Source organism: Peromyscus leucopus, chromosome 9 (genome assembly GCF_004664715.2).
Source record: "Peromyscus leucopus breed LL Stock chromosome 9, UCI_PerLeu_2.1, whole genome shotgun sequence".
NCBI classification, from domain to species: Eukaryota; Metazoa; Chordata; class Mammalia; order Rodentia; family Cricetidae; genus Peromyscus; species Peromyscus leucopus.
In genome coordinates, this window is record NC_051070.1 from 20469959 (window position 1) to 20496951 (window position 26993).

The window sequence follows — 26993 nt, forward strand, 5'->3', positions numbered from 1 at the left end:
ACTAAATGATATAAAGTTTCATAGATGTCCTCCTATGCACTGGCAAACACAGAAAGCAAAGGTGTGCTCACCACTGGAATTCTGGATATATTTTTAATATTGTGTCAAAGAGTTCTGTGAAGAGTTTTAAATCTATAAGTCAAGCCATACAAAGTTTTAATTTACTAAAACTTTTGAAAAAAGATGGTAAAGAAAGACAATAATTATTTAAATTATTGATATGATAAATCATTATGAAATAGCTGAATTACAAATCACTTAAAATAATTTATAAAGGAAATGTGGTTTTTCTGATTTTTACCATTTCCTGTAAGCAGAAAAGAATTGATTATGCTTTGCTCCTTGTAATTATTAAGCCTACCAAATATCCACTGTATCAGAAGCTAGCAACCATCTATCACTATTAAAATTTCAAATCTTACATTCTCTTATAACCATACCTCTAATTACAAGCCATGTGCCAACTACAAAATTGGATCATGTGTATAAACTAAATCAATAAGACAGAAACAACGTCATATGAATGTTTTAGCAAAAATAATACCCAAATCCAAGAATTCAAATTTTGCTATTTTGCAAGAATACATGTGGTGTGAAAAGGGGACACTAGAACACATTCCTGCAATTGCAGTACTCAGGAGAACATGGGCCCTAGTGTACACACCTATCATCATCACAGCCTGAAAAGGGGACACTAGAACACATTCCTGCAATTGCAGTACTCAGGAGAACATGAGCCCTGGTGTACACACCTATCATCATCACAGCCTTCAGAGGAAAGACGACACCAGGCTGGTATACATAGGGAGTTCCATGCCAGTAGGGCTCTATACCAAGGCCTGCCAAGCAAACAGGTTGTTACATATATATTGGTGGCAGGGTGTACAAATTTCTCAAAAGTCTTTAAGTTGCCTGTAAGATGGCTAAGTGAATAAAAAACACTTACCACTAAGCCTAGGTGACCACTAAGCTCAAGTCCCAGGATCTATATGGTGGAAAGAGAAAGATGACTCCCCTGAAATTTGTTCTCTGACCTTCACACATGCATTGTGGCATATATGTCCACACATGTAAATAACATTAAGATGCATACATGCATAAAATAAGATTAAAATGCAATAAAATATTCTTCAACTTGTGTACTTGTTCTCCATTTAGCTGTTCACAAACTGTACCTTAATTAACCACTAGACCAACAGAGCTACAGAAACTTAATGGAAAAGAAAGAAAGGAAGGAGTAAATAAATAAATATTGGTGCTGTTTGCTATTGATTCATATGGTGACTTTAAATCTTTTTTTTCTTCACTCACTTCCATTTGATCACTGGCTCTGGTCCTCAGGGAATGTGTGGAGAAGCAATTGAGCCAATGCTGTCTGGTCTTTTCACACACCTTGTCCCTCAGCACCCATGACTTAGAAGGTTCAAAATAGGTTTCAAAGGGTACATCCATATCAAGAGGATTATATGAAAGTATTAGCTTTTTTGTGGCTAAAGGGGTTTTTCTTTTCTTCTCTCACCAGGGGAAAATGTTTGCCTTGAGCAAGCTCCCTGTGGCAGACCTCTTTGAAGAATATATTCTGAAGTGCATTCAACCTTGTCTCCAGCTCAGCTCCTTCTAGCAAAGCATTTAAAGGAGATATTGGGACATTACCCACCACTGCCTTTCTGACTTTGGGAGGTTGCCTTAGCCTACATGAAGCCTAGAGAAATTGCCTAGAAGACTGTCTTCATGAAAGGGACTTTGTAAAAATATTCCACATGGAGGTACTCTCCCAGAATTAGTTTTTCAAAAACACAAAGTTAGATCAACTCCAAAAGTTTTAATAAAGTTATTCTTAAACTTTGGTACATTTCACCCAATGTGCAAATGAAATTTTCACAGAACTAGTAAATTCATCAATAAAGTTAATAAGAGATTTCATATATAATGCAAAGAAAGAGATCGGTATCTACAGCAGTGCAGCCCAATCTATGAGGGGACAGTGAGGAGGAGGACGAGGACACTTGGCGGAGGTTTGTTCCTTCCAGTAGATTCCAGCACTCAAGTGGCCCTCCTTTACCCTCATCTCATTTTAGATTGTAGATTTTTAATAAATTTTACTCACACTGCTGTTTAAAAATAATTCCCAAATTATTAAAAACACAAGCCTCAGAAAAAGCTTCAGCCACTGGAGTTAATATTTCCCTCCATTTTACAAACTGAGACATCAAGGCTTAACTTCATGTGACTTTATGGAGATCACCCATGGGGGTGATATTTAATCTTTGCATTTCACAGTTACCCTTACAGGATAAGGTTAAATATTTAAGGTTAAATTTCAATTAAATGTCACCAAATCTATTAGTTAGTTTTCATTCTGATTATAAAACACCGGGCTGGAGAGATGACTCAGTGGTTAAGAGCACTGGCTGCTCTTCCAGAGGACCCAGGTTCAATTCCTAGCACCCACATGGCAGCTCACAACTGTCTGTAACTCCAGTTCCAGGGGACTCTCTCTCTCTCTCTCTCTCTCTCTCTCTCTCTCTCTCTCTCTCTCTCTCTCACACACACACACACACACACACACACACACACACACACACACGAGAAACACCAATGAACATAAAATAAAAATAAATCTTAAAAAATAAAATTAAAAAAAAAATAGAACACCCTGACCAAAAACAATTTAGGGGAGGAAAAGTTTATTTGGCTTTCAGCTCCGGGCTGAAGGCCATCCCTGAGGGCAAGTCAAGGCAGGATCTCAAGCAGCTAGTGACATCACATCCACATATCCAAAGCAGAGTGGCTTATCTACTACATGCAACATACCTGCTGCTTATGCTCAATCAGCAGTCTTCACTCTGTGCAGTTCAGAGTTCAGCCCATGAACCAGGTGGACCCACATTCTGAGTGGGTCTTCCCACCTCAATAAATATCAAGATGAGCACCCCCACACACACACACTAACACTTCCACAGGCCAACCTGATCTAGGTACTCTCTCATTCAGGGTCTCCTCCCAAAGTGATTCTAGGTTGTGGCAAATTGACATTTAAAGTATCCAGGGCAATAGTCAAGTATTAAATTATGTTAGCAGTCCAGAAAAATACTATACAAACAGGGACAAGGTAGACCTCATTGGGAACTAGCAGGAACATTCCTGTTGCGTGATGGACATGTGAACAGAGATGCTGAGAAAGAGAGAGGTGGAGGACAGAAAGCCACCAGGGAGTCCTGTGCACCCCAGGGGTGAAGCCTTGCCTAGGAAGGGCAGGTTCAAAATTGCCCTTGGTGGAGTGAGCTGGGCACATCCTTACTCCAAAAGCACTCAAAGAATTCCTTATTTGCACAACACTATAGATTGTCACTCCAGTCTACTGGGAAGCAGTTCAACATTAACCCTGTCTTCACCGAGGCACTAGGATAAAAATGTGTCTTCAAAACAGACAGACTTGGGATTAGCACTCCCACCCAGACCATTGTTCTCATGCCTTTAGCCTCACTCTAAACCACGTTCTTAACTATATTCCACATTTAAAGTTAACCTTTTAAAATAGACATTCATGTTCTGCTTCCAGCTTCATCGAAAAGCGTTGGACAGGAGCCAGCAATCCAAGATTGGGGTCCTAGCTGCACGATTGACTAGCTTTTGTGAAACCAAAAGGGTCAGGAGAAAAAGCTTCCAATTAACTGGCTGTGAAGTCCCTGGTCGCTAGGAGAAACTGCTGCATGGGATGATTTCTTCTGCTGTTTAAACTTTGCAGGCTCTACCGAATCTTGCTGACAGCAGAGGAACGCACGCAAACCTCATAGCTTTGAGCAAAACGTCACGTAAGTGACGTTCCCTTCTTTGCCGTAAGGACGGAACTCAAGAACCGACAGGGAAAAAAAAAAAATGTTTCATTGCTCTGTCTGTTAAAACAAGCATCAGGTTGAGTTTGTGAGTCGGCTGGCTTCCTGATTATTTTCCTGTCTCTGGTCTCGAGTCCCTTTTGGGCACAATAGGAAAATCCCCGTAGGGGTTTGATGACACTTCAGCACACAGGAAGGGCTGTACAGCACACAACGGAGGAGGTCTTTTAATCCTTTGCCTGGGCAATCCCTCCGCCCGAGAAGAAAGGATCCTGCCCGACATGTTGACTTGAAACTTAAGAGCAAAACAAAAAAACTAAAGGCAATTCCCCCCAAACCAACCAGATTTCAAGTACCACTATGGGACATTTCTGTGAGAAGTCAGCGTATTCAAAGTCAGGTTAATACAGAACCTTGCCCTAGTCTCCAGCTCCCAGAGTGCCATGGGGTATGTTAGGATCTTAGTTAAATGGCACATAAACAGCTTCGTGTGGGACACAATTCTGAGCCAGGACTGCCCCGTTCAGTGGGCAGCTGGCGCTGACACTGTCCAGGGATCGCCCAAAGGGAAAGGTTGTGGCAAGGTCGCTCAGAAAACGCGGGAGGGGTCTGGCGGTGATTGATGCTGAGGAAGGGACGAATGAATAAAAGTATTTGTCTGGGGACAGCCGAGACCCCAGTGAGCTGCTGAAGACCCACTGTCTGGCATTCTCTCAACCTTTCGTCAGAGCCAGAGCTGCCTAAAGCTGAAGGAGGCGTGCTGGGGAGCAGCTGAGATCCCGCTGCGAGTTGCAAGCCCCCTGGGCAGTTCGAGGACCTGGAAAGGAGGTCCCCTGCTGGTGGCTCTGAGCCTGGGGCTTCCAATTCGTGCGAGGTAACTAACCACTCTGATTTAGTGTTGAAATTAAAATCTGTGAGACTGGATCTTGCTCTGAGGCTCCCCGCTTGGCTTAGTAGTTTGGGGACTTGGAAGTAAGTAAAACTTACATGTAACAGCGATTCAAACTGAGACTGTGTTGTAAAGCGACTGAGTGAAGTCACTTGGAAAACACGAAAGTTGATGCTCATATTCTCTCAGTCCGTGCTGAGTGCATTGACTCATGCCCTTGGCCGCTAGGTGCCGGTCCCCACGCTTAGCTAAAACGGTCTTGCTTCTTCCCGGCAAACACGAGTGTTCTTTCCCTGGGACACCCAGCCTCCCCTGTCTGAAACACCCTTGTCAAAATGCTCCGCCCCATCGCGACTGGTCTATGGCAGGGCCAGGAGCTGGGGATTAAAACGCAGCGAGCAGGGTCAGGAAGGAGACTGAATGCGGGCGGGCGGGTGGCGCACACCCAAGTTCCCCATTGGCGCGCAAACTTAAGTTACTGTTACGCGGGTAGTGGCGGCCGGGCTAGTGTGAGTACTTGCAGAGGCGTGGCTGGCTGGGGTAGCTGACAAAAGTGTCCTGTCTTCTTCATTCCCCGGTTGGTCTCCAGACTGAAAACAGCGGAGCGGCTACCGGACTCTCACTAAAGCAAGCTGTAACATGCAGCCGCCGGCAAGCCAGTGCGGACGCGCCTTGGTGGCGCTGCTGCTGGCCTGCGGCTTGTTGGGAGTTTGGGGAGAGGAAAGAGGATTCCCACCTGCCCAAGCTACACCGTCTCTTCTGGGGACTAGAGAGGTAATGACGCCACCCACTAAGACCTCCTGGACAAGAGGTTCCAACTCGAGTCTGACGCGTTCCTTAGCACCTGCGGAGGTGCCCAAAGGAGGGAGGGTGGCTGGAGTCCAGCCAAGATCCTTCCCTCCTCCGTGCCAACGAAATATTGAGATCAGCAAGACTTTTAAATACATCAACACGATTGTGTCCTGCCTCGTGTTCGTGCTAGGCATCATCGGCAACTCCACGCTGCTGAGAATCATCTACAAGAACAAGTGCATGCGAAATGGTCCCAATATCTTGATTGCCAGTCTGGCTCTGGGAGACCTACTACACATCGTCATCGACATCCCCATTAACGTCTACAAGGTAATGCACCTGATGTGAGGGGCTGGAAGAGGGATGGGGCGGGGGGGGGGGGAGTCGGTAAGTGAAATAACCTTTAAAGTATGGGGGAGGGCTTCCTCAAGGACACTGCTCCTCTTCTACTAGTGACCGCTGAACCACATTTTCTTCTGGGTTTTTTTTCTCAGCCTCTGACAAGTGTAGCTTTTTGAGCAGTAACATTGTTATAATTGGAGACCTGTTAGAAAGGAGAATTGGAGTTCCCCAACCCAGGCATCCTGAATCAGGGGCTCTGGAGTAGACAGATGATTGCAATTATATATTTTTAAAAATCCTTTCTATGTGACTATGACAAAACTTAACGTTTGAGGATCACAAATCCTGAAGTCAGTCTTTCTAGGTACAGCCTCTAAAAATATGGTCCACTAATTGGGAGTTTGTTAAGAATGCAAATCTTCCCCAAATAGATTTTACATCTTTAGATGGGCAAGGTTATTTTAGAAAGCATTGTTCTGAGGACCCAGAAAGTAAGGGTCCAGTAAAGTTTTGGGAAACAAATGGCTTGGAAGAAAGAGGCCCAGACTGGTGAGTAAGTAAAACGTAACTCCTTCCTGCAAGAAGCCTTGGATACTCTTCATGGAATAAATATGTTCGGTTAGATGTGTTACTTCCTTTATCCATTCCAGCAACCCACAAGCAGACAGTTATTGCCATTTTACAGATGCCTAATCGGAGGCTCAAGGGCTCTCCGTGAGGCAGAGGTGGCCATCAGGCTCCAGTATGTCAGATCCCAAAATGTAAGCCTCCTGATACTGTCTCTGTTTATTTCATGGACAAGACAGAGGAGAACTCTGCAATAAAGTCTATAAAATTTTCAGTAGTAACATTGCTGTGATTTCCACAGTTATCAGAAGAAATAGGCTCAGAGAATAAGGCAGGTCGTGAAGATCCACAAAGTTGACTCCAGGTGGTTTTGGAAGTTGGGATACGTCCTGTGGATCTCATTTTCTTCTACTCCCCAGTAAAGTTTCTAGTGCTCACCTATGGTGAATCTGTGATGTTAACAACAACAGACCAATTGAGAGAGAGCCAGAAATGTTTAGAGTTGTGCAAATGTGTGGCACTGCTTCCGTTCTTAGCAACAGAAAGTCACACATAAAAACAACCGAAGTGTCAAGGAATGAGAGTGCACTCTGTGGACCTGTTCAAGGCCAGCCCTGGCCTCTGTACACGGGTTGGGGAAGGTCACGTGGAGTACTACAACCTAAGTGACATGAGTCGTTATCACAAGACAGCCCTCGACACTTCCCTTCATCGGTCTCTGGGAATCCTAATCCCAGTAGCCACATTTTAAGGGAATTCCAGACATTTCTGAGGCTTAGAGATGGGACATAGATTAGGATCCAGACCCTGGAGGGAAGTGCTACCAGAAATTAAAAAAAAAAAAGAAGGATGCTAAAATCTGAGGTAGCGAATGCTTTGACAAACTCCATGGCTTTGCCTGGAGACATACAGGCTGAACAGTTCCTTAAGTGTAGTCACCACTCTGGGAGGATCAGCAGTGACCGGCTTACTTCCTATAGAGTGGTAAGTGAGGTCTTTCCATGGTGGCTGAGGGAAGCATGTCAGTTCATCTCTTCAAAACTCAACTGGGAAGCTCTGCAGTGGGAAGTGTGAGGAATTTAAAAACAGCAGAGATTAGAATCTACTTTTGCACAGAAAGTTGATGGAAGTCCTGTTGGGAACAGCCTTGATTGACCTATACGTTTAACCAGGTTACAAGCCTCCCTACATCACCCAGCCATTGAACGGTTGTGAGGAAGGTGGGGTTGAGAACATTTTCTTCCCTGATGTTGCCACCAGACCAGATATAAATTGACTCTTCTGAGACCACTGTGCTTTCTGCCTGGTCAAATGACACTTTTGATAAACCTGAGAATATCTGACTGAGCATGCAGATTTCTTTTCAAAGTTCCTCTATTATTTCCCTGGGAAGTTATATCCTTTGCCCTGAAGCTATTCAATATACTAAAGCTGTGTTTTTACTTCTGAAACAAACTGATGAGTCATTATATACAAAACTAAACAGTTAGTCATCTAAATCTGTCTGAAACAAACCCAAGTCATCAACTTGGGTCCCACAACTATGAGTGCCAGTATGAATTCCTACAAATCCTGCGTTGTTGCCTTTGGTTTAGTTTGGGGCAATAACAGTGGCCACTATTTATTGGGCAATATGTACTCATTTTATTTAATTAAATTACTTGGATGACATGACTCAGAATGTGTTGCTGTCAACCCTGATTTAAGTCACTGAAGAGGTGAAGAAGTAACTTGCTTAATATCACACCATCAGAAACTGATTACTCTGGGCCTGAACACAGTTTATGTTGTCCTAGAACCTGTGACCTTCCTTATCACACTATACCAAGAATGCTAAAACAGAGCACATCCTTCTCCAGCCTGAACTTCCTTAGGACCTCAGTTTGAGTGCACAGGTGGAATTGTGACACATGATCACGTTAAGTAAGACACATGGTAAACATTTTCAGAATTCATTTGAAATGTCAGAATTGAAGTCTGGGAGTCCTCTTCAGATAGTCTATAATATACATTGTTAGTGGGTGCTATTCTAAAGACTATTTTCCAAAACACCTACAATGAATTAAAAGCCATTTTATTCCCCTAAAAAATTATGGCAGCAAGTAACTTTATAAAATATGTCTTTAGAATTTCAGATCATTTGGTATTATCATTCCTAAAGAATAACTTTAGTGAACTGTGACTGCTGTTTTAAATGTCTTCCAAAGTGAAAGCTTTGGATTGCTAAAGAAGTAAGCTCTAACTCTTTGACAGGTTGTTATAACTCTCTTTGGAAATCCAATATATGCAATTTGGGAGGATTCAGAGTCCCACAGCTCTTTTACTGATATGCCCTAGCAGCTCAGAAGTATCTTTTTGAATCTATTGCATTCATCTGAAGGTCAATACAGAGTTCCAAATGCTGACAAACCATAGAATGTCACAACTACTGTCAATCCTTGAAGTCACTCTAAAATGTAGGCAAGGTTTTACATGAATTCTGGCAAGGAGCTGACAACCTTGGGAAATCTGCCTGCCTTGCCATGCCTTGCCATGCCTTGCCATGCCCTGCCATGCCCTGCCATGGTCATGCCATGCTTCTTTATAGCACAGGGTACCTAGAAACGTTTGGTTGGAGCCATTCTGCTCTGTGGTATCCTTTATCAAGAGGACCCTGTGCTGAATGCCAGGGGAGTTTCAAGAAACTGAGCAATCTGAAACTATTAAACACTTCAAACACTCATGTAAATTATGTGTGAAACAATAACTTCTTTGAATCCTTCACATTGGGATGCACAAGGCTGTGCTTACATTCCAGAACATAAAACGGATGAAAACATGGAAAATTCAATCATCCACAGTGTATATTTTAAAATGACACAAGGATATGATACCAAATGTCATATGAATTTGTAGATAAATAAGTAGACAGATAGCATATGACCCTGGGCCTAGTGCATAGTAAGCAAGTAATAAAAGCTATTAGAATGTTTGTGTATTAAAATACGAAGGGAAATTGATGTTTGGAGTGGTTTTTTTTCATCTTCTGTCATTACAAACGTGACTATAAACATCACAATTCATACACACAAGTTTGCACACATGCATATGTGTAATTGCCTCTAAAGGGTAAATTTCTAAAACTACAATTGCTAAGTCAAAAAGTGTATGTATTTGCAATTTTGATAGATTTTGTCATATTGTGTGTTATTATTGTACTCTTGGTTCTGACTACTACCTTAAATAATGCCTCTAGGTTGATACGCATATCTTAACATCTGTGATATGCTTGTGTGTATATGATGACATGGTGTGTATATACACCTGAACTAAAAGCTATAGTTCAAATACCCAATATAAGGCTTAATCTTTCCTTATTCACAAGCTGCTTACTATGCACTTCCTACTTACACTAAAATGATGGAGGCATCTACTCTGTTGCACATAAGAACCCGCTGTCTGACCACTGAGTTGCATTAGCCCAGGTATCAAAGCTGTGTAGAAAGCAAAAGAGTTGAGAGTACCTCTGGATGCTAAAGCGCTTTAATATTTTACTCATTGGCTGGTTCATTGCTTCAATTTGGTTTGGCTTAGCAGTAAAATATTTTTTAAAAGATTGATGGATGGCTGGGGATAGATTTTTAAGTTCTTGAGCAAATAATGAGCTTTTGAATTAATTCTGTATTTTACTTAAGATGTGGTTCTCTTTTGTATTGTACTTACAAGAATAACTGAATATATACATTTCTCAAATAATTGCTTCCTTTTCATGTAAGCAAGTTGAACTTTGTAAACCCTGCTTGTAAACTGGAAGGCATATTGGATTTTTATGTTAACTGCTGTGATAAGGATCTAAATGGAATCTGTGTGCAGTGGTGCTCAAGAGCTGAAAATTACCCTAGGAACACACTGGAGTGATGTTAGATGACCTTGCTTTTAAGACTGGGTATGCCACCACAAGAGAGAGAGAGCTATAGAGACATAGTCCCAACAGGCAACATTTCTGGTCTTTAACATCTACTCAGGTATGTTGGAGCACACATAGCATTAAACTGCTGGCCTGTCAAAATGTCAGAGTCCTTCACTGAACCCTCAAATGAGTTTTGAATGAGGTGACCATGGCAGGAAGTCAGGCATTTTATTTTTGCTTGTGACACCATCAATTATCATTATAAACAAATTCACTTTTCTCGATACCCTACATAGATCCCTTGTAGTTCTCAACAAATTTGAGTAAAATTAACTAGTTGGAAAAGTAAACACTGAGGGACCAGCCTCAGAGTTAACTTTTGAGGTGACAGTTTTCCTCCCAGTAAAGCTGAAGAATATGTAGACTCATCGATAGAAGAGGGCTCAACATCACTGGGAGGGGAGTATCATCATCCTCCAAATTTAATAACAATGCTCTCATTACCAGTCAAGTAACTGAGATATTTCAGTTATATCTTAGTGCCATTTAAAGATACTGTGATGGCAGAAGCATTTTGTTCCAAAAATGAAACCAAGGTGATCTTTGAGATTCATTTGTTGAAAAAAGAAGCCCCAAGTAAGCACATGAAAATTAGTCTCTGGGAAAAAAGCTAATACATGGGAAAGCTATTGTCTCTGGGTGACTTGGAATCTATTAACAAACAGCTCTATGCACATTCCGTAGAGTGACTCCACCAGCCAGTAAGAGAGGAATGCCTGTGCACAAGTGATGTCATACAAAGGACATCCGATCAAGGGCCTTTTCCACTTAGAGTTTCTACAAATGTCTAACTAGAAAGAAGTGGGAAAGTTGATCCCTTCTGTTTGAGGGTGTTGGTCAAACCAAATAACAGATCAATAGCAGATTCAAGTAACCCAGAAACTAAAGACGTCACGTCCCCAGTGCACTGCTTCACATGTTGGCTGCAGATTCCTGCGACAAAATGCTTAGCAAACATTGGGATCTTCTCAGTGAAAGCTTACATTTGCCTTTGATCTGACACTTGAACACTCTATGAATTGAAGCCTCTAAAAGTGCTGTGTAAAGTTTCTTTCAACATTGTAAGGATTATCTATCAAAGGCTTCACATTATTTTCTTTCCTTATTCATGTAGAGTGAGTTGTTCAAAATTGAAAATATTTTCATAGTTGTACAAGATGATGACATGGCCAAGCTCTTGTGTCAAGGCCAAGACACTCTGTTCTTCATTTCACAAGGAAAACCATATAAGGTTATCTTTGTGTAGCTATTATTCTATAGTTGATTATTTTTAGAGAAACATGTCAAATGCTAATAAATGATTAAGTGATTTAGAGTGTGCTGACAGAGAAAGCCTGAGATGAAATAAGATTTTAGCTATAATTTATGATGTGAAACAGTCTCCTTCAGAACTTTGCAAAGTCTTCAAGAAGTTGGCTATGTTTCTAGATGCATACCACTGTGGTGTCTGAGTATACCTTGGTCCAAACACAGCTAATTCCAGCCTTCTGTACTCTTGGTGGTTTATATTAAGTTCTCACTCTTTGCCTGTAGACTCTCCAGTGAAAATGTAGAACAAGAAAATGACCAAAACATGGTGGAGAATGTGGGAAGGTGAATGGAGAGTAGGGGTAGAAAAGGCTGGCAACATCATTCTTGAGGCAAAAATGGATCAGTCAAGTGGACTGAAGCATTTTCCCAAGCAATTCTCTCTTTTGGAGGCTCCGGTTCCATTTCCCCACTTCAGTTTCACTGTGGATTCCAGGAAGAAGACAAACTAACCTCAAAATGTTTACACTGTACACAGCCTTTGCCCCTCATCCTGTGATTTAAAGGGCTTTCAGGTTCTGTAGAACTCAGACATCTGAGCATAGATTATCAGTGTCCCATAAGTTATTACACAGACATTGCTGGGCCTAACTATCATATGAAATGACTTAAAAACCATTGTTACATTCATTCCGTCTATGTTTATTCTGAGTCCTGTGGCTAAACAGACCCCAGTTCTCCAGTCTCTTTGGGAATTAGAGGGGATCTTCTTAGAAGATCAGATAAATGAATCTAATGGCTTTGCTATTTCTCTTAGCTGGATTTCTTAAGAATATATAATGTGTCAAGAAATCTTTTAAGCACAAACTGTGGGTATGTTTTTAAGTTCAGATAATAGGACAGTAATAATCTTTATTTTTCTTTGTCATGCCTGCTACTGACGTAGAAACAAATTTCATTGTGATAGCAATAGTGAATATGTTTGAAGTAAACTTGAATTTCTCCTAAGAAGCATTTTCAATAGTTTTGTATTTCTGATTTTCCTAGAGATTTGTTACAAGCACTGTATTTGACACCACAAGCCAGCATTCCAGTCAGTCACGAGGGGAATGCTCCGATGTGTCAATAGATAAAACAGGTTCCCAGGGCATCTGCTTTGCACAACTCTGCTTGTCACTGTGCACACTGGGATCTACTTAAGTGCTGTCCTGAGGGGCATTAGTTGATATAATTTCTGGTCACATATTTCTAGCCCACATAGCCTAATGTTTGAGAGACTATTTTGATCCAGGCTAAGCACTTGTAATCTATGTTTGTCCCTGAAGCCATGGGCACAGTATATATATATAATGCTATGGACTTAGCCTGAAAAATAGCATAAGTTCTTTCAGTGTATAAATAAAAGCAGTTCAGACATGGATGTCCACAAATGAGACTGTCCAATCTTATTGAAACAGTAGCTCAACCATCTCCCACCAAAACAAAACTTATCTGCTAGAAGAAACTGAGATTTAAAAAAAGAAGACTATTTTCTTTCCTAAAGTTTGAACATGTAACCACCCCATTATTCACTTAGTGTGGCACTTATACAGTAAAAGCTCTTCTCCAATGCCAGGCATTTCAAACACATGCTCCCAGCTGTGTCACGGGACACAAGCGACTGGCTGTTTCTCCTATGCATTGTCACCCACCCTCTTAGAGATCATCTCTTAGCACCTGTGTGTACCAGCACTGAGGTCCATCCAAGAACACAGGATCTCTCTGCACAGAGAGAAGAAGCAGAGTCTGCTTCATGTCAGTCACTTCCTTGACAGCTCTGCAGTAGGAAGACAGCTGTGGGAGAGGGATTACCTTTCACCTCTTCCTGTCAGCTGGGAAAGCCAGAACTCAACAAGACCTCAGCTCACCACTGAGCCTTCATCCCAGAGGTCCTGGCTCTGTGGCCAGAGAATCCAATCAGCTAGGTAGCAGATACAAAGGGCAAACACAAACTGGCCTCTCCGTTCTCTAAAGAAAACATCTACAGTATCAGACCATAAGCATTATGACAAAGCTCAGCATCCATTTATTTCCGTCTTACAGTCAAATTCAGTCACTTGTTCACTCATTTTTATTCAACATGCATTTAATGAGTGGCCGCCGTGTGCCAGGCATAGTTCTGGGCACTCTAGATGTCATGAAAACATTCTACAGGAATTTTTACTCAAAACTCAGTGGACACTCCTAGTTTTAAAAATGTGAAAAGAAAATGGTATGTGTGGTTAATGAGGTGAGTGAGCATTTCTTTGTGCATGATGGTTAGCTTTGGTATTTCCTGGCTTTATGGGCTTGATTCCTTTTGGTTTGAGCTGGGTATTAACAGGTTTTTCCCCCCATTTAATTCTCAAGAATGTAATTTTTAATTAAAAAAGAAAAATTAAAAGTGTAAAGCTTTTTGGAGGGATTTTGTATTTGTTTAATAACCATATAGAAAGTATTTGTTCCCTACTCATGTTACTTATCCTTTTAGAAAAAATTTAACAGCTATGTAATATAAAAATAATTTTATAATTTGATATTGAAATAACTTATTTGCGTTCTCATGCCTTTTTCTTTCTAAACTTAGAAAAGATTATAAATTAAAGACATGAAAGTGACCATATTGAGTACAATTCTTATAATCGGCCTGATGGTGTCTATTTTCAATTTACTGTTTATTTGTTTGCTTTTATCACTCAGAGAAAATGTGCTGTGGAATCAGTATAAGCAAGCCTCAGGGGAAAGAGGCCAGTACAAACACAACGTGCCATTTTGTCAAATAAACACCACAGTGCAGTGCCTGTGGGACCCGTCACTAACAAAAGATATTGAGTTAGGTAAGACAAAATGAAGTAGAAACTGATGTCAGTTACAGGAGTTGTTGCTCACTGGCCCACCATGGTGACAAATATGTAATATATATTATATACCTTACCATTTTGTTTTGTTTTGTTTTTTTGAGACAGGGTTTCTCTATGTAGCTTTGGAGCCTGTCCTGGATCTCACTCTGTAAACCAGGCTGACCTCAAACTCACAGAGATCCTCCTGCCTCTGCCTCTCAAGTGCTGGGATTAAAGGCGTGTGCCACCACTGCCTGGCTCCAACTTTGATTTTTTTTAAAGTATCTGTAAGTTTAATTTCTATAGAAAGGACACACTGACACTCTTCTTTTTCTTTTGTGATGGGGATTTAACCCAGGATCTCACGCCATGCTAGGCTTGCATTCCTTCTACCTTAATAGTTTCAGACCAAGACTGATTTTTTTTAATCACATTTGGTTCATATTCAACATCAGGTCAAACCTTTAAATTATCCAATTAAAGAGGTAAAACCCAGAGATAAAAAACAAAAATTGGAAATAAGAAATGTGTTGTTGCTGCCTTTAAAATAAAGTTGCTTCATCTTTCACTAAAGTGTATCAATGTCCAATGATCGGTGGAAGAGTGAAATTTTCACATATCATTAAAAATGTCTAAAAATGTCCACTCACAAGGTTTTAAAGACTCTGTCTTGGTAAAGAGTAGGTGTCTGACAAACTTGACAGGTTTTCAATAAAGAGCCAAGTGTTGAAGAAGTGGATGTCTCTGCAACTTCAACAAGCCCCAAACACTGACTTTCCCAAAGATAACCACTGGAGACCACGTGAATGACAGAGCTGATCAACTATAGTGGGCATGGATTCTGTCGGAGGGCAGCAGACCACGCTGGGTCTCCACAAAACCTTCTCACTTTACTTTTTTTGGTTAGATAGCTTAAGGGTAGTGTCTAAATAGCGAAGATGGATCAAGCATGTCATTTAAAAAGTCAGTTTGGGGCTTTGTAAAGGAAGAGCACTAGAGACGGACGGTCTGAAGTTCTCTTCATTGCTGTAGAATAACGGGAGCAACAGTGAGCACTCTTTCCTCCCCTCTTACCTCTCAGAACAGCAGCTGCCAGTTTGGAATTGAAAGCGGGAGATACTGAAGGCTGATGAAAAGTAATACTCTCTTCTCTGTAGCCCCTTTCCCTTCAAAATCATAGACTGGAGAGTGGTAATCACTCAGCTATGAGTAGGCTCCTTACTATCTCTCTGTTGAACGAGAACAGCACTGCTACAGTTTCAAGTTTATGTTTGCCTGTATTCTGTGATAACATGGGTCAGAGGTTGTGCTGCAGGCCTCCCAGTGGTATGAAGAGCAATAGTCCAATGTCTCAGCTGAGCCAAAAATAATATCAAGCTAAAAACAGATCCTAGATGCAGGACAAAGCTCATTTTAATTGGTCAGCATGCTTCCCCTTTGTTGGACTGAACACTCATACATCTTAATTCTTCTTATGGCTGGTATCTACCTACAAGGTGGTAGTATTAAAATATTTGGATTCAGTTTGAGAAAGAAGGAGTAATTTTAAAACAACCAAATATTTGAATATGATATGAAGAAACAGCTTGAGATTTAAACCAAGTCTCTTCACAAAAATGAATTTTTAGAATAAACAAATGAGTGGATAGAAAAAGTGATAGATAGTAGATAATGATATTGATGATAGATTATGATGATGATGAAGAAAGAAAGAAAGAAAGAAAGAAAGAAAGAAAGAAAGAAAGAAAGAAAGGAAGGAAGGAAGGAAGGAAGGAAGGAAGGAAGATAGATAGATAGATAGATAGATAGATAGATAGATAGATAGATAGATAGATAGATATGGGAACTTAGAGTATTGTGAAGCTGAGAAGTTCCACTATCTACCATCTACAAGCTCAAACATGGTAGTATATCTCCATCTGAGTCGAACAGTCTGTCAACCAAGAGAGTCATTGGTTTAATTCCTAGTTCAAGCACCACATAAAATGAGAGAAGTCCAAGCTCAAGCAATCAGGCTGGAAAGAAAGTGACAAATTCTTCCTTCTTGCACTTTTTTTTCTATTCAGACTCTCAATAAATGCCCACTCACATTGCAGAAAGTAATCTACTTTACTAAATCCAAAGATTCAAATGTTAATTGAGGTATTGAATATACCTCAGTGTAAGTGCTTACCTCACATGAGGCAAACACTGGATTTAATCCCTGATACTGAACATACCATTTCACTCAAAAATAAGGTTGTGTTAGTCCCCCCACACCCCACAATGTCTGCCAATCAGTAGGTATTTAAAGTTAACCATCACGTTAAATGATTAGGACACAGTCTTATGCTGCAGATAGATATTTTGCACACAGCTATGGGATTCAAAACAGTTTTATTTAATCTAAACATGTACTTTCTGTAAGGCCAGCTTTTGTAAACACTGTTAGGCAGATATCTCCTTGGATACAAGCACAGACTCTAGAGGTATGCAGTTGGGTGCAGATGTGTATCTGTTACATAAGTTGTTAACTAGAGCCAGACAGGGTTAAGATGAAGAAGAACAAATCATCGTACAGTTTCAAGACTCAGACAGGGAAGCAGATGTTATTTCGACCTGTGGCAGGGATTGAGGAACAGCTCAGTTGGAAGACTCCAGCATAGATTCTTTCACCAGGGTGCACCCCAAAGACTGGATGGCCCTGCACTTCCTGGAATCCTCGATCAAGCATTTGCTGGCTCAGACACTTGTCACCACCTTGCTCCTTGGTTTTAGGAGACCTCAAATCTCTGCCATGTTGGCCACTCAGAGAAATGTTTGAATGTTCTTGTAACACAGCAGCTGGCCCCCTCCAGATCAAGTGAATCCAGAGAGATGGCAAGGTCATTGTATGTCTTTTATCAACTTTTCAGAAACATTCATGCATTTCTGTTTGCCATATTTTATACATTAAAAAGAATTTGCTAAGTCTAACCTCAACCAAGAGAAGGTAAATAAGCTTGATCTTTGGAAGGGAGATACACCATATACTGTATAGGTATGTATAAAATCATCATAGCAAGCTAATAAATGTCTAAGTGCCTCAAATTTCCCTTCTGCAACATTGAAACAGTAGACATAGTGTTCCTCAGAACTCCTTTGAAGAGTCAATAATACAAAAAAAAAAAAATGAAGTATATCATAAAGCACCTGGCACCTTGCAGAGAACATGCAAATGTTAATTTTGCTTCATTTTCTTGATTCATCTGTGGACAATGAGAATGATTAGGAAGAATATTATGGCCTGAGTTATTTATAGGAGATAGGGTCTACTAGTGTCATTCTAGCCATTTGAGGTCTTTTTATTCAGGGGCAAGTAGCAATTCTTTATAACTAAGTTTACAGCTGAGGCAAAACTAAGGTGTCCAGAGTTTCCCCATCTACATGGCTTCACTATTCTCAAGATAAGTTTCATGAATACCCCGACTCTGAGCATCTATGCCAAAAACTCATCAGGAATTCCTACTACCTGGCTCACATATTGAGAACGGTCTTAGAGAGATGGCCCAGTACCTAGTTTCTTGAAACTAGTGAAAGAGGCTGGATATCCTAGGATATCCCTATAAATAAGTTCTTCTTGTCCAGACATGTCCTCAAGCCTAGGGTTCCTTCTAAACCCCTACAAATAAGTACCCAACTGGAATGCACCGGATGCCTCAATAGATTATTTAAATTGTGATCTAGGCTACAGGATTTAGATTTATACAGGTTTTACAGATTGGGTCAAATAGAGGATCTACAACCACTGTGTTTTGAACATTTGGTCAATGTTTTATATGTTGTATTTGCCATTAACCAAGATAAATATCTAGAGTGGTTGGTTACCACTATAACAATGGTGCCCTGTTGCACACATTGGCACATCTTGCTTGGCAGTTTGGTTTATAGTCCATGGAGTTCACTGTTAGATAAGACTAGTGTTCTATTTTCCAGCAACCTACACAACACCTTCCAGCACTTTGAAAGCTAGTCTGCAGGGAAAAGGGTTCCAGCTCAATTATTCTATATTTTACAATCATGGTAATATATGTCTTCTGATGAACTGACCTTTAAAGGTTTAAAATAGGGGGACTGTGGACCATGAAGATAGCAAGTACTGAGTCCTCTACAGGCCAAACAAAGAGGAAGGGGGCAGGTAATCCTTACCAAGATAATCCTGGAAAACAGAGCCACCACGTGGTTTTGCCTTACACAAAATTTAGCTGAACTCCAATTGAGAAAGGGAAATACAATACTACTTTTTATTATAGAACAGGATCCAGGGTATGTCCAGTCTTGGGGTCTATGGCAGAACTAAAGCTTCACCATAGAGGAGTTAAAAGGGGACGGGGGGGGGGGTCTAGGACTAGATAGTTAAGTCAAGAGTTAAAAGCAAATTTTGTCCTTTCAGAGGATTGGGGTTCTATTCCAGTACCCACAGATAACAATCACCTCTGATTCTATTTCAAAAGTATCATCTGACCTACACATGAACCATTGCACACACACATACATTCAAACACACACACACACACACACACACACACACACACACACACAAACATATACATAAAATAAATGACTAAGTCTTTTAAAAAGTATAGACTGATTATACAAGGCCTCTTGAGTAGTTTTCTTTACTTGATACGTTACTTTGAATAGCCATTTTATTCTATCAGACACTCCAGTAAAGTTAGGAACCATGGAAAATTAGTTATTGATAAAAACCAAGAAGCTGGTATGGTCACAAACCAAGAGGGATTTTGTATGACATATCTAACAATCAGTAAAATATCCTGCCTAGGCCAGATTTTAGAAGATCCTGATCAAAGAGCTGCCAATGCAAATGAATTCAAGATTGGGGGAGAAATAATGTAAATAGAAAGCATATTGATTAGTTTTAAGGAGAATAAAAAAACAAACAAACAAGAACATAGAGATAGATATCTGGAGACAAACATCTATGTTAGTAACTGTGGTGGTTGCAAAGAACATGGTCCCCAAAGGGAGTGGCACTATTAGGAGGTGTGGCCTTGTTGGAGGAAGTGTGTCACTATGGGTGTGGGCTGTGAGGTCTTTTTCTCAAGCTTAACTCAATGTGACAATCAGTCAACTTTCTGCTGCCTTCTGATCAAGATGTAGCCAGCACCATGTCTGCCTGCATGCTGCCATGCTCTGCATCATGATAACGGACTGAACCTCTGAAACTGTAAGCCACAACCTCAATTAAATATTTGCTTTGTGAAAGTTGCTATGGTCATGGTGTCTCTTCACAGCAATAAAAAAGAAAATACCCTAACTAAGAGTAATAAACAACCCGAAATCAAAGATAGTCTTTGGTCATTGTCTGTTGAAGAAATTCTTTTGAAGAGAAGTTTTAAGTGTCTGTGATCAGATTGCTTGTCCACTTCTTGTTGGTTGCTCAGTCAGATTGTGATGGGGTGAACCTGATTGGGGTGTGGTATATTTAAGGTTTAATCACTGCATATTTAAAATCCAAGTGGGCAGTGAGCAGAACATCCTAGCTTCTGCCCTGTTTTAAGGCTCCAAGTTCATTGTTCATTTTAGGACTTGAGGGCTTAGTCTCAATCCTCAAACTGATAAGGAAACGAGTCTATAAAAAAAACTGATTGGAAACAGACTCATGAATAGAATATAGGCCCTCATGGAAGAGTTGTGAACAGGGCCTAAAATGATTGCCCAGTAGTTTAAAACGCTGCTCTTATAGAGGACCTGAGTTTAGTGTCTAGCACCTGCAGTGGCTCATAGACACCTAGAACTCCAGCTTAAGAAACTCCTATGCCCTCCAATGTGGAGATGGGCATACATATACGTGTGTGTGCGCGCGCACACACACACACATACACACACACACACTAACAACAACAATTTGAATAGCCGATGATTGAGCTTTCCTTTCCCTAGTATCATATCTTTCTCTAGTAATCTCTCCTATGTTCATTAATATGGTTGTAACTGGATCCTGTCCCTAAGCACTACTCTTACCTGATGCTAGATAGTATGAACACCTTATTCCGTGTCAAGTTAACTTCTTGGTGGATTCTTGAAATCATTCTTTCTAAAGTATGTTTCGTTTCACTGTCTTTCTGGTAGAGTGCGTTCTCCTTGAAGTGTGTCATTTCTTGGTGACATTAGGACTTTGAATACTTCCTGTGTTATTTAATCACAAAGCAATCACTTTATCACTCACATAGAAACCACTAAGTAAAGCTTGTGGAATTACAGGATGGTATAGTGGGCACTAGAGACCGGGAAAGAGAAGTGGAGGGCAGGAAGAATTAAGAGAGACTTGAGCTACTAGAGTGATGATGGGTGGAAGAGGATCCTGAGCAGAAGGGTCTAGATACAGTCAATGTACAATATGTATGTATGTGTATATACTTTCTACAATTAGTATACAACAAGACTGTAGATTAAAAATTAAATAAAATGGAAGGAGGAAGGAAAGGAAATTCTTTCTAATTCTGTTTTTGTTGATAAACCTTTTACCTTATTTTTCCACTCTTGTGGTTTCTTCGGTTTAGGACTGTCTTCCATCCCTCGCAGGTCTTCTTCCTTGCTGTAAGGCCCTCATTATTATCCAAGGAAGGGTCATTTTTATTCATTCTTTTGGTTCTTGTCACAATCCTTTCCATTTTCCATACAACATTCTGAGTGAGTGCTACTACATTTTCTGATGTTCTTCAAATCCTTCGCTAGACCTCTGCTGTTATAAGCATGAAGAGCAACTTCCATTATGTGTGAGATGCAAGTTCTTAAAGTACCACTCACTTTTGTCACTTTCTTTTTATCTGAGGAGCAACTGGGCTGATGGAAATCATATTTATCTTTTCTTTTTCTGGAACTACAAGATTGGAATCTCTGTACCCAATAGCTGCACCTCCAAAATTCTGAGAGGTCCTCCCAATAATTTTATTTAATCTCCTGTATTTGAAGATGCTTTAATTTTTCTCCTGTTGAAGTCCCATCAATATGCATTTGCATAATTTCAAAGGCACAGCACTATGTATGTCTCATTTGGACTCTGCCCTAGGGAGCTCCAGCTGTCTGTGGTCTAGCAGGAGTGTTTTTGGATCTGATGTATGTATGAGATATCTGCTGTGGGATGTTCTGTATGGCAAATGTGTTGCTCTGATTGGTCAATAAATAAAATACTGATTGGCCAGTGGCTAGGCAGGAAGTATAGGTAGGACTAACAGAGAGGAGAAAAGAAAGAACAGGAAGGCAGAAGGAGTCACTGCCAGCCACCTCCAGGACAAGCAGCATGTGAAGATGCTGGTAAGCCACGAGCCATGTGGCAAGGTATATATTTATGGAAATGGATTAATTTAAGCTATAAGAACAGTTAGCAAGAAGCCTGCCATGGCCATACAGTTTGTATGCAATATAAGTCTCTGTGTTTACTTGGTTGGGTCTGAGCAGCTGTGGGACTGGCGGGTGACAAAGATTTGTCCTGACTGTGAGCCACTCTAGCTACAGATATCTGTTCTTCTCTCTTGCTTTCTCGGGAACCACTGGGGTTATTTAGCTAATATGATGTTCACAAAACCTGAATATCAACCCAAAGGAGCGATTGTTAGGACAGAGCAATTGCCAGCACTATTTGGAAAACTTGTGGTGACAGAACACTGGTGAATTCAGAAATAAGCTCTTCCTCCTTCTTCCTCCTATTTCGTGTGGGAAGGATGGGCTGGGGTTGTTGCTGCTGAAGCAAACTTGTGCATTTGCACCTATCAGGTTCATTCTGATAAAGTAACATGAAGGCGTCTACGTAATGCACTTCTTCCCATTTTTCTTTTACCTTGTACAACAATTCTAGTAGCTAGAGGGCATGATCATCACTGAGAATCCTGTTTCTCAGCCATTTTCCTCCAGAACATGAAGTGTACTGAAAGCAAACGATGTTACAAAGAAAGATCATTTTCTTTCTTTTCAGAGGCTCCTAAGTAAAAGCAGTCCAACCCATAGCTGAAAGCTGCAATTTAGGACTAAACTGGAGTTGCTTAAGACATGGAGATAGACAAAACACACCACACAAAACAATTATTCCTGCAGAAGAGGAACAAAAGAATAATCCCAGTAGTTCCTCATAGTTGCTCAAAGCAAGAGTCCTTAGGTCAAACTGCCTTGAAGGTACCTGTGCTTGCAACCTAAGAAACCAAATACAAATGGAAAGAAAGAGAATTCTGTAAGTGCTGAGGTGGCTCACACAACTGGTTCAAATCAAAAGGACACTGAAGCCTAGAAGTTTCACTACTCAAAAGGGTTTTGTGCCAAAGGTACATTTTCTCCCAAAGAAGAAAATACTCTGAAGCTTCAGGTATTCCTATGGTATCTGACTTGGTGTGAATGCCCCAACCAACTCACCCTGATCACAAAACTCCTGGCTGGCTCACTGTATTTTTATACAAAACCCAAATATGAGTCAGGTGCCTAATATACAGTACAAACTAAAAATGTAGAGAAATAAAAGCTCAGGGAAAGTTCAAGCAGGAAAATAACAACTGGGAAGGGTAGGGACAAGACCTCAAATCCCCCTCCAGCTATGGTTGTGGATTGTATAAAATGAAAGATCACAGGAATAGAACTGGTAGCCTTGCAAGTTTTAATGGAATCAAGATTTCCAGAATTCTCAAAGTCAGTGGACATCTGGTATACCATTTAGCAATGTACAGTTCTGAAAACTAAGCTTGTAATTACCCTGTGACATGCTTAGCTTATTTTTGGTACATATATAACCAAAAAATGATTATTAATTTGAATATGAGGCACCTCATTGTCCAGCCCACCACCACTTTGTACAAATCCTTCTTTTCTTTACCACAATCTCAGCAGCAAGTTGCCTTTTAAAAACAACATCCTACCATTTTCCTATTCAGAGTTTTGCAAGTGGATACCATTGAGCAAACACTGGAACTCTTACATCTTCAACTCCTGTTCATTTGACTAGTCACCCACTTCCAACTTGGAAGGCTTCCTGCTATCCTTCCAGTTCCCTGGGCTTGTTCTGACCACAGGACCTTTGTGCTTGCTCCTTTTGCTTCCTATTATGCCCTGGGATGGTTTGCTCCTTCCTTCAGCCAACTGCACACTTAAGTATTATCTCTTCAGAGGGATCTTCCTGAGAAGCTTATTGATAACACAGCCCATCACACCACACAGTCCATCAACTCTCAAGATTTGGTTACTTCTGTTGGACATCTATCAAGTTCTGATGTATTTTTATCTCCCTCATTATATTTTCTCATATATAATGACTCATATTTTCTATAAGCACCTTCCTCATTATATTTCCTCATATATAATGACTCATATTTTCTATAAGCACCACTAGTTTGCTTTGTACTTAGAATAATCTTTGTAGTGAATACTCAATAAACATTGCTTGGATGAATTAACTAATCAGGAGGTGATTGACTAATACATAAACTATAATATATGTTGTAGAATCTATTTAGTTAATAGACATAATACTATCTTTTAAAATGTGAGTTAACTGAAACCTTTTATGCATTATACAATTTTATATGAAAATTGCAATTTCTGATTTCTTTAGAAAAATTAAGAAATTTTTATATTTGAGGTTCCTTAACAAATAGCACATGATCCTTATTAGAAAGAGATTATCCCAGACCTCATCACTCCTTGTGACCTTCCTGACACCAATGACTGGCTTGCACTGCCTTTACTGCTTTCTTACTTTGCCTGGCCCCGTAAGTTTCCAAAGCCCTACATTAAGTACACATGTGGAAATTCTCCCAACCTTTGTTCCAAATATCTGTGTAATTTTTCATATCCAATTTAGAAATTAAATTGGTCTCCATCATAATGAGACACACTCTGTAGCCTGTGGTGCCGCGCTGATCACACAACAATCAGGTGAGCTTGACAAACTCACCGGAGTCTCCATTACTAGTAAAAGGGAAGAAAAATCCAACTGTGTTTCAGAATACTTCTCACTTTTGTAAGGTTATTTTTAAAAAAGAGTTTTCAAAACCCATAGATTATAAATATGTTTCCTTTATTTTCAAAATATCATGAATATGAGATCCAGATGTCTACCTAAAGTGATTCATTTACCAGTGGGGGGCACCCAGTGTCTCAGAAGGAAAACGGCTACATTTAGTAAGTAGTAGAGGTTGAAGCCAGACAAAGAAAAATACAATGTGTAAATAAGGAAAGAGAAAAAAAAAAACACATCCTTTTGCTCAGCACCTATGTGTTTTAGCAGCATGAATATTTGCCAAGTGTCTGCTTTATGTCAGACACCATACGAAGCAACTGAGAAACTCATACTCAGTCTCACACTCCAGAGAGTCAGACAGCAAAAACCAAACAAGCAATAAAGTAACTTTTATTTGCAGTAAGAGTGAGTAAGAACCATAATAAAAAGGGATGAGAAGGAGGGTAGACAGGCCTGGCCAGCGACTGGAGTAGAAATGTGATCTAGGTAGGTCCTGTGAGGAGAGGCAATCTGAGCAAGACCTGAAGGAGGTGAGAGAAGACATCTCTATCTGTAGTGAGAAGACTGTGGAATAAAGAATGGCATAGACCAAATACCCCGTAGCAGGCACACAGATGGTGTGTTCAGGGAGCAGTGTGACTACTCTGGCTGAGTTAGTTAAGTGAACTGACTACTGATAAGAACAAGACCTTAAGTCCTCATGATGCTCTCTACAGAGTACTATCCCACGGGGGGGGGGGGGGGAGTCCAGTCTTCTCCATACAAGACTATTGATTTTTTGGTTTAATAAACTTATATTTTAACATGGTCATGACCTGAGGCTTAAGGCTTTATTAACTATGCAGGTTCTATTTTTCTAAAGGGTCAATAAACAACTGGAGCCACTGGCCTTGCAGATGAGACCCTGACAAAGCCACCGTCTACACACAATGAACTCACACACAGGCTACCCTTGTGTTGTTCCAAATGTAGACTCCTGTTATACCTATGGACACAGGTGCTTTTCAAAGGGCAGTCCTTCCCTCTGCCTGTTATGCGCTAAGAGATCAGTTCAGAGGCAGCTTTGGGAAAGCCTCTCTAACAGAACTTTCTGTCTCCTCTATGCAGCTGCTTGCAGAAGACTGGCCATTTGGAGCTGAGATGTGTAAGATGGTGCCCTTCATACAGAAGGCTTCTGTAGGGATCACTGTGCTGAGTCTATGCGCTCTAAGTATTGACAGGTAAGAGTCTATTCTAAGGCCAAGAAGATCCTAAATACCATATAACTGCTATGTAACTTAGGGGGTCAGCTGTGCAATTCAATAAAACCAAGCTCTGCCTGCTTGAAAAATATCTCTGTTTACATCTTCAGATATCGAGCTGTTGCTTCTTGGAGTCGAATTAAAGGAATCGGGGTTCCAAAATGGACAGCAGTAGAAATTGTTTTAATTTGGGTTGTCTCTGTGGTTCTGGCTGTCCCTGAAGCCATAGGTTTTGATATGATTACGACAGACTACAAAGGAAAGTCTCTAAGGGTCTGCCTGCTTCATCCAGTTCAGAAAACAGCCTTCATGCAGGTACGTTTACCTTCTTTTTCTTTTGGCACTTTCCTTATAAATATTTAACTATTTTCCCTAGTTCCCCACCTTGGTAAGCTATTGATTTATGACTACCTTTGGCATAAATTAAGAGTTTGGATCCCAAGACTGTGAGGGTAACCATTACTAATGACCCAACCTACAAGAATCAGGATAATTACTTCTCCAAGAACACCCTAGATATCAGGGATCCAGATAAATCAGGTTCCTAAACAGCCGAATGACTGTGGCTTTATAGCTTTTGTATCTAAAGTCCCATGAAGATAGATCACTATTGTATAACCTACAGAAGACAACCCAACACTGTCAGAGAAGCAATGGCTTAAACTATATTTAAATAGAAGATACCTGATAGTATGGATTTGGAATGGCAGCCTGTCTCTTCATCCCTTTATATATACATATACATATATATATATATATATATGTGTGTGTGTGTGTGTGTGTGTGTGTGTGTGTGTGTAAATAATTTTGGCCATCTATTAAAGAACTCTTAATCAGAAAACAGGGAAAGAAAAAATGGGGATATTATTCTCTAAAAGACAGATCCTAAGTATAAGAGTTTTTTTCAACAGAATTGGTTAATACAAAAGGAGTTGGTCTAATTATCACCAAAGACTATTTTCTATTTTACATGAACAAATGTTGTATAAACTTTATGAACTATGCATTCATTAATAAGTAAACACACACACACACACACAAAGATGATGCCAATGTGAAATAGAGAATGAGGTTGTTGTTTACTAAAGGGAGAGTACCACATCGGAAACAAAATCCTTTCTAAGGTGGATATATCTGGATTGATAATGTTTTTGAAAAGGTAACAGCAGAAATGAACACAGGAAAGGTAAAACTCACAAGCATTTTTTTAAATTAATATTACATGTATACACTATGAACCTGAATGGCTAATACAGATCTCTTCATGCCTGTTTTTCACACTAAAC

General features: G+C 40.2%; 1 protein-coding gene across 1 annotated transcript in view; it reads left to right on the top strand.

Moving 5' to 3' along the window:
- Positions 1 to 4606: 4606 nt before the first annotated feature.
- Ednrb (endothelin receptor type B) overlaps positions 4607 to 26993 on the top strand; it is a 29851-nt gene continuing 7464 nt past the window's right edge. Inside the window, exons 1-4 of the mRNA XM_028864826.2 lie at positions 4607 to 4710; positions 5315 to 5847; positions 25574 to 25686; positions 25818 to 26022. Of these exons, the coding sequence (XP_028720659.1) occupies positions 5365 to 5847; positions 25574 to 25686; positions 25818 to 26022 (801 nt within the window). The 5' untranslated portion in view covers positions 4607 to 4710; positions 5315 to 5364. The remainder of the gene's footprint in view (positions 4711 to 5314; positions 5848 to 25573; positions 25687 to 25817; positions 26023 to 26993) is intronic.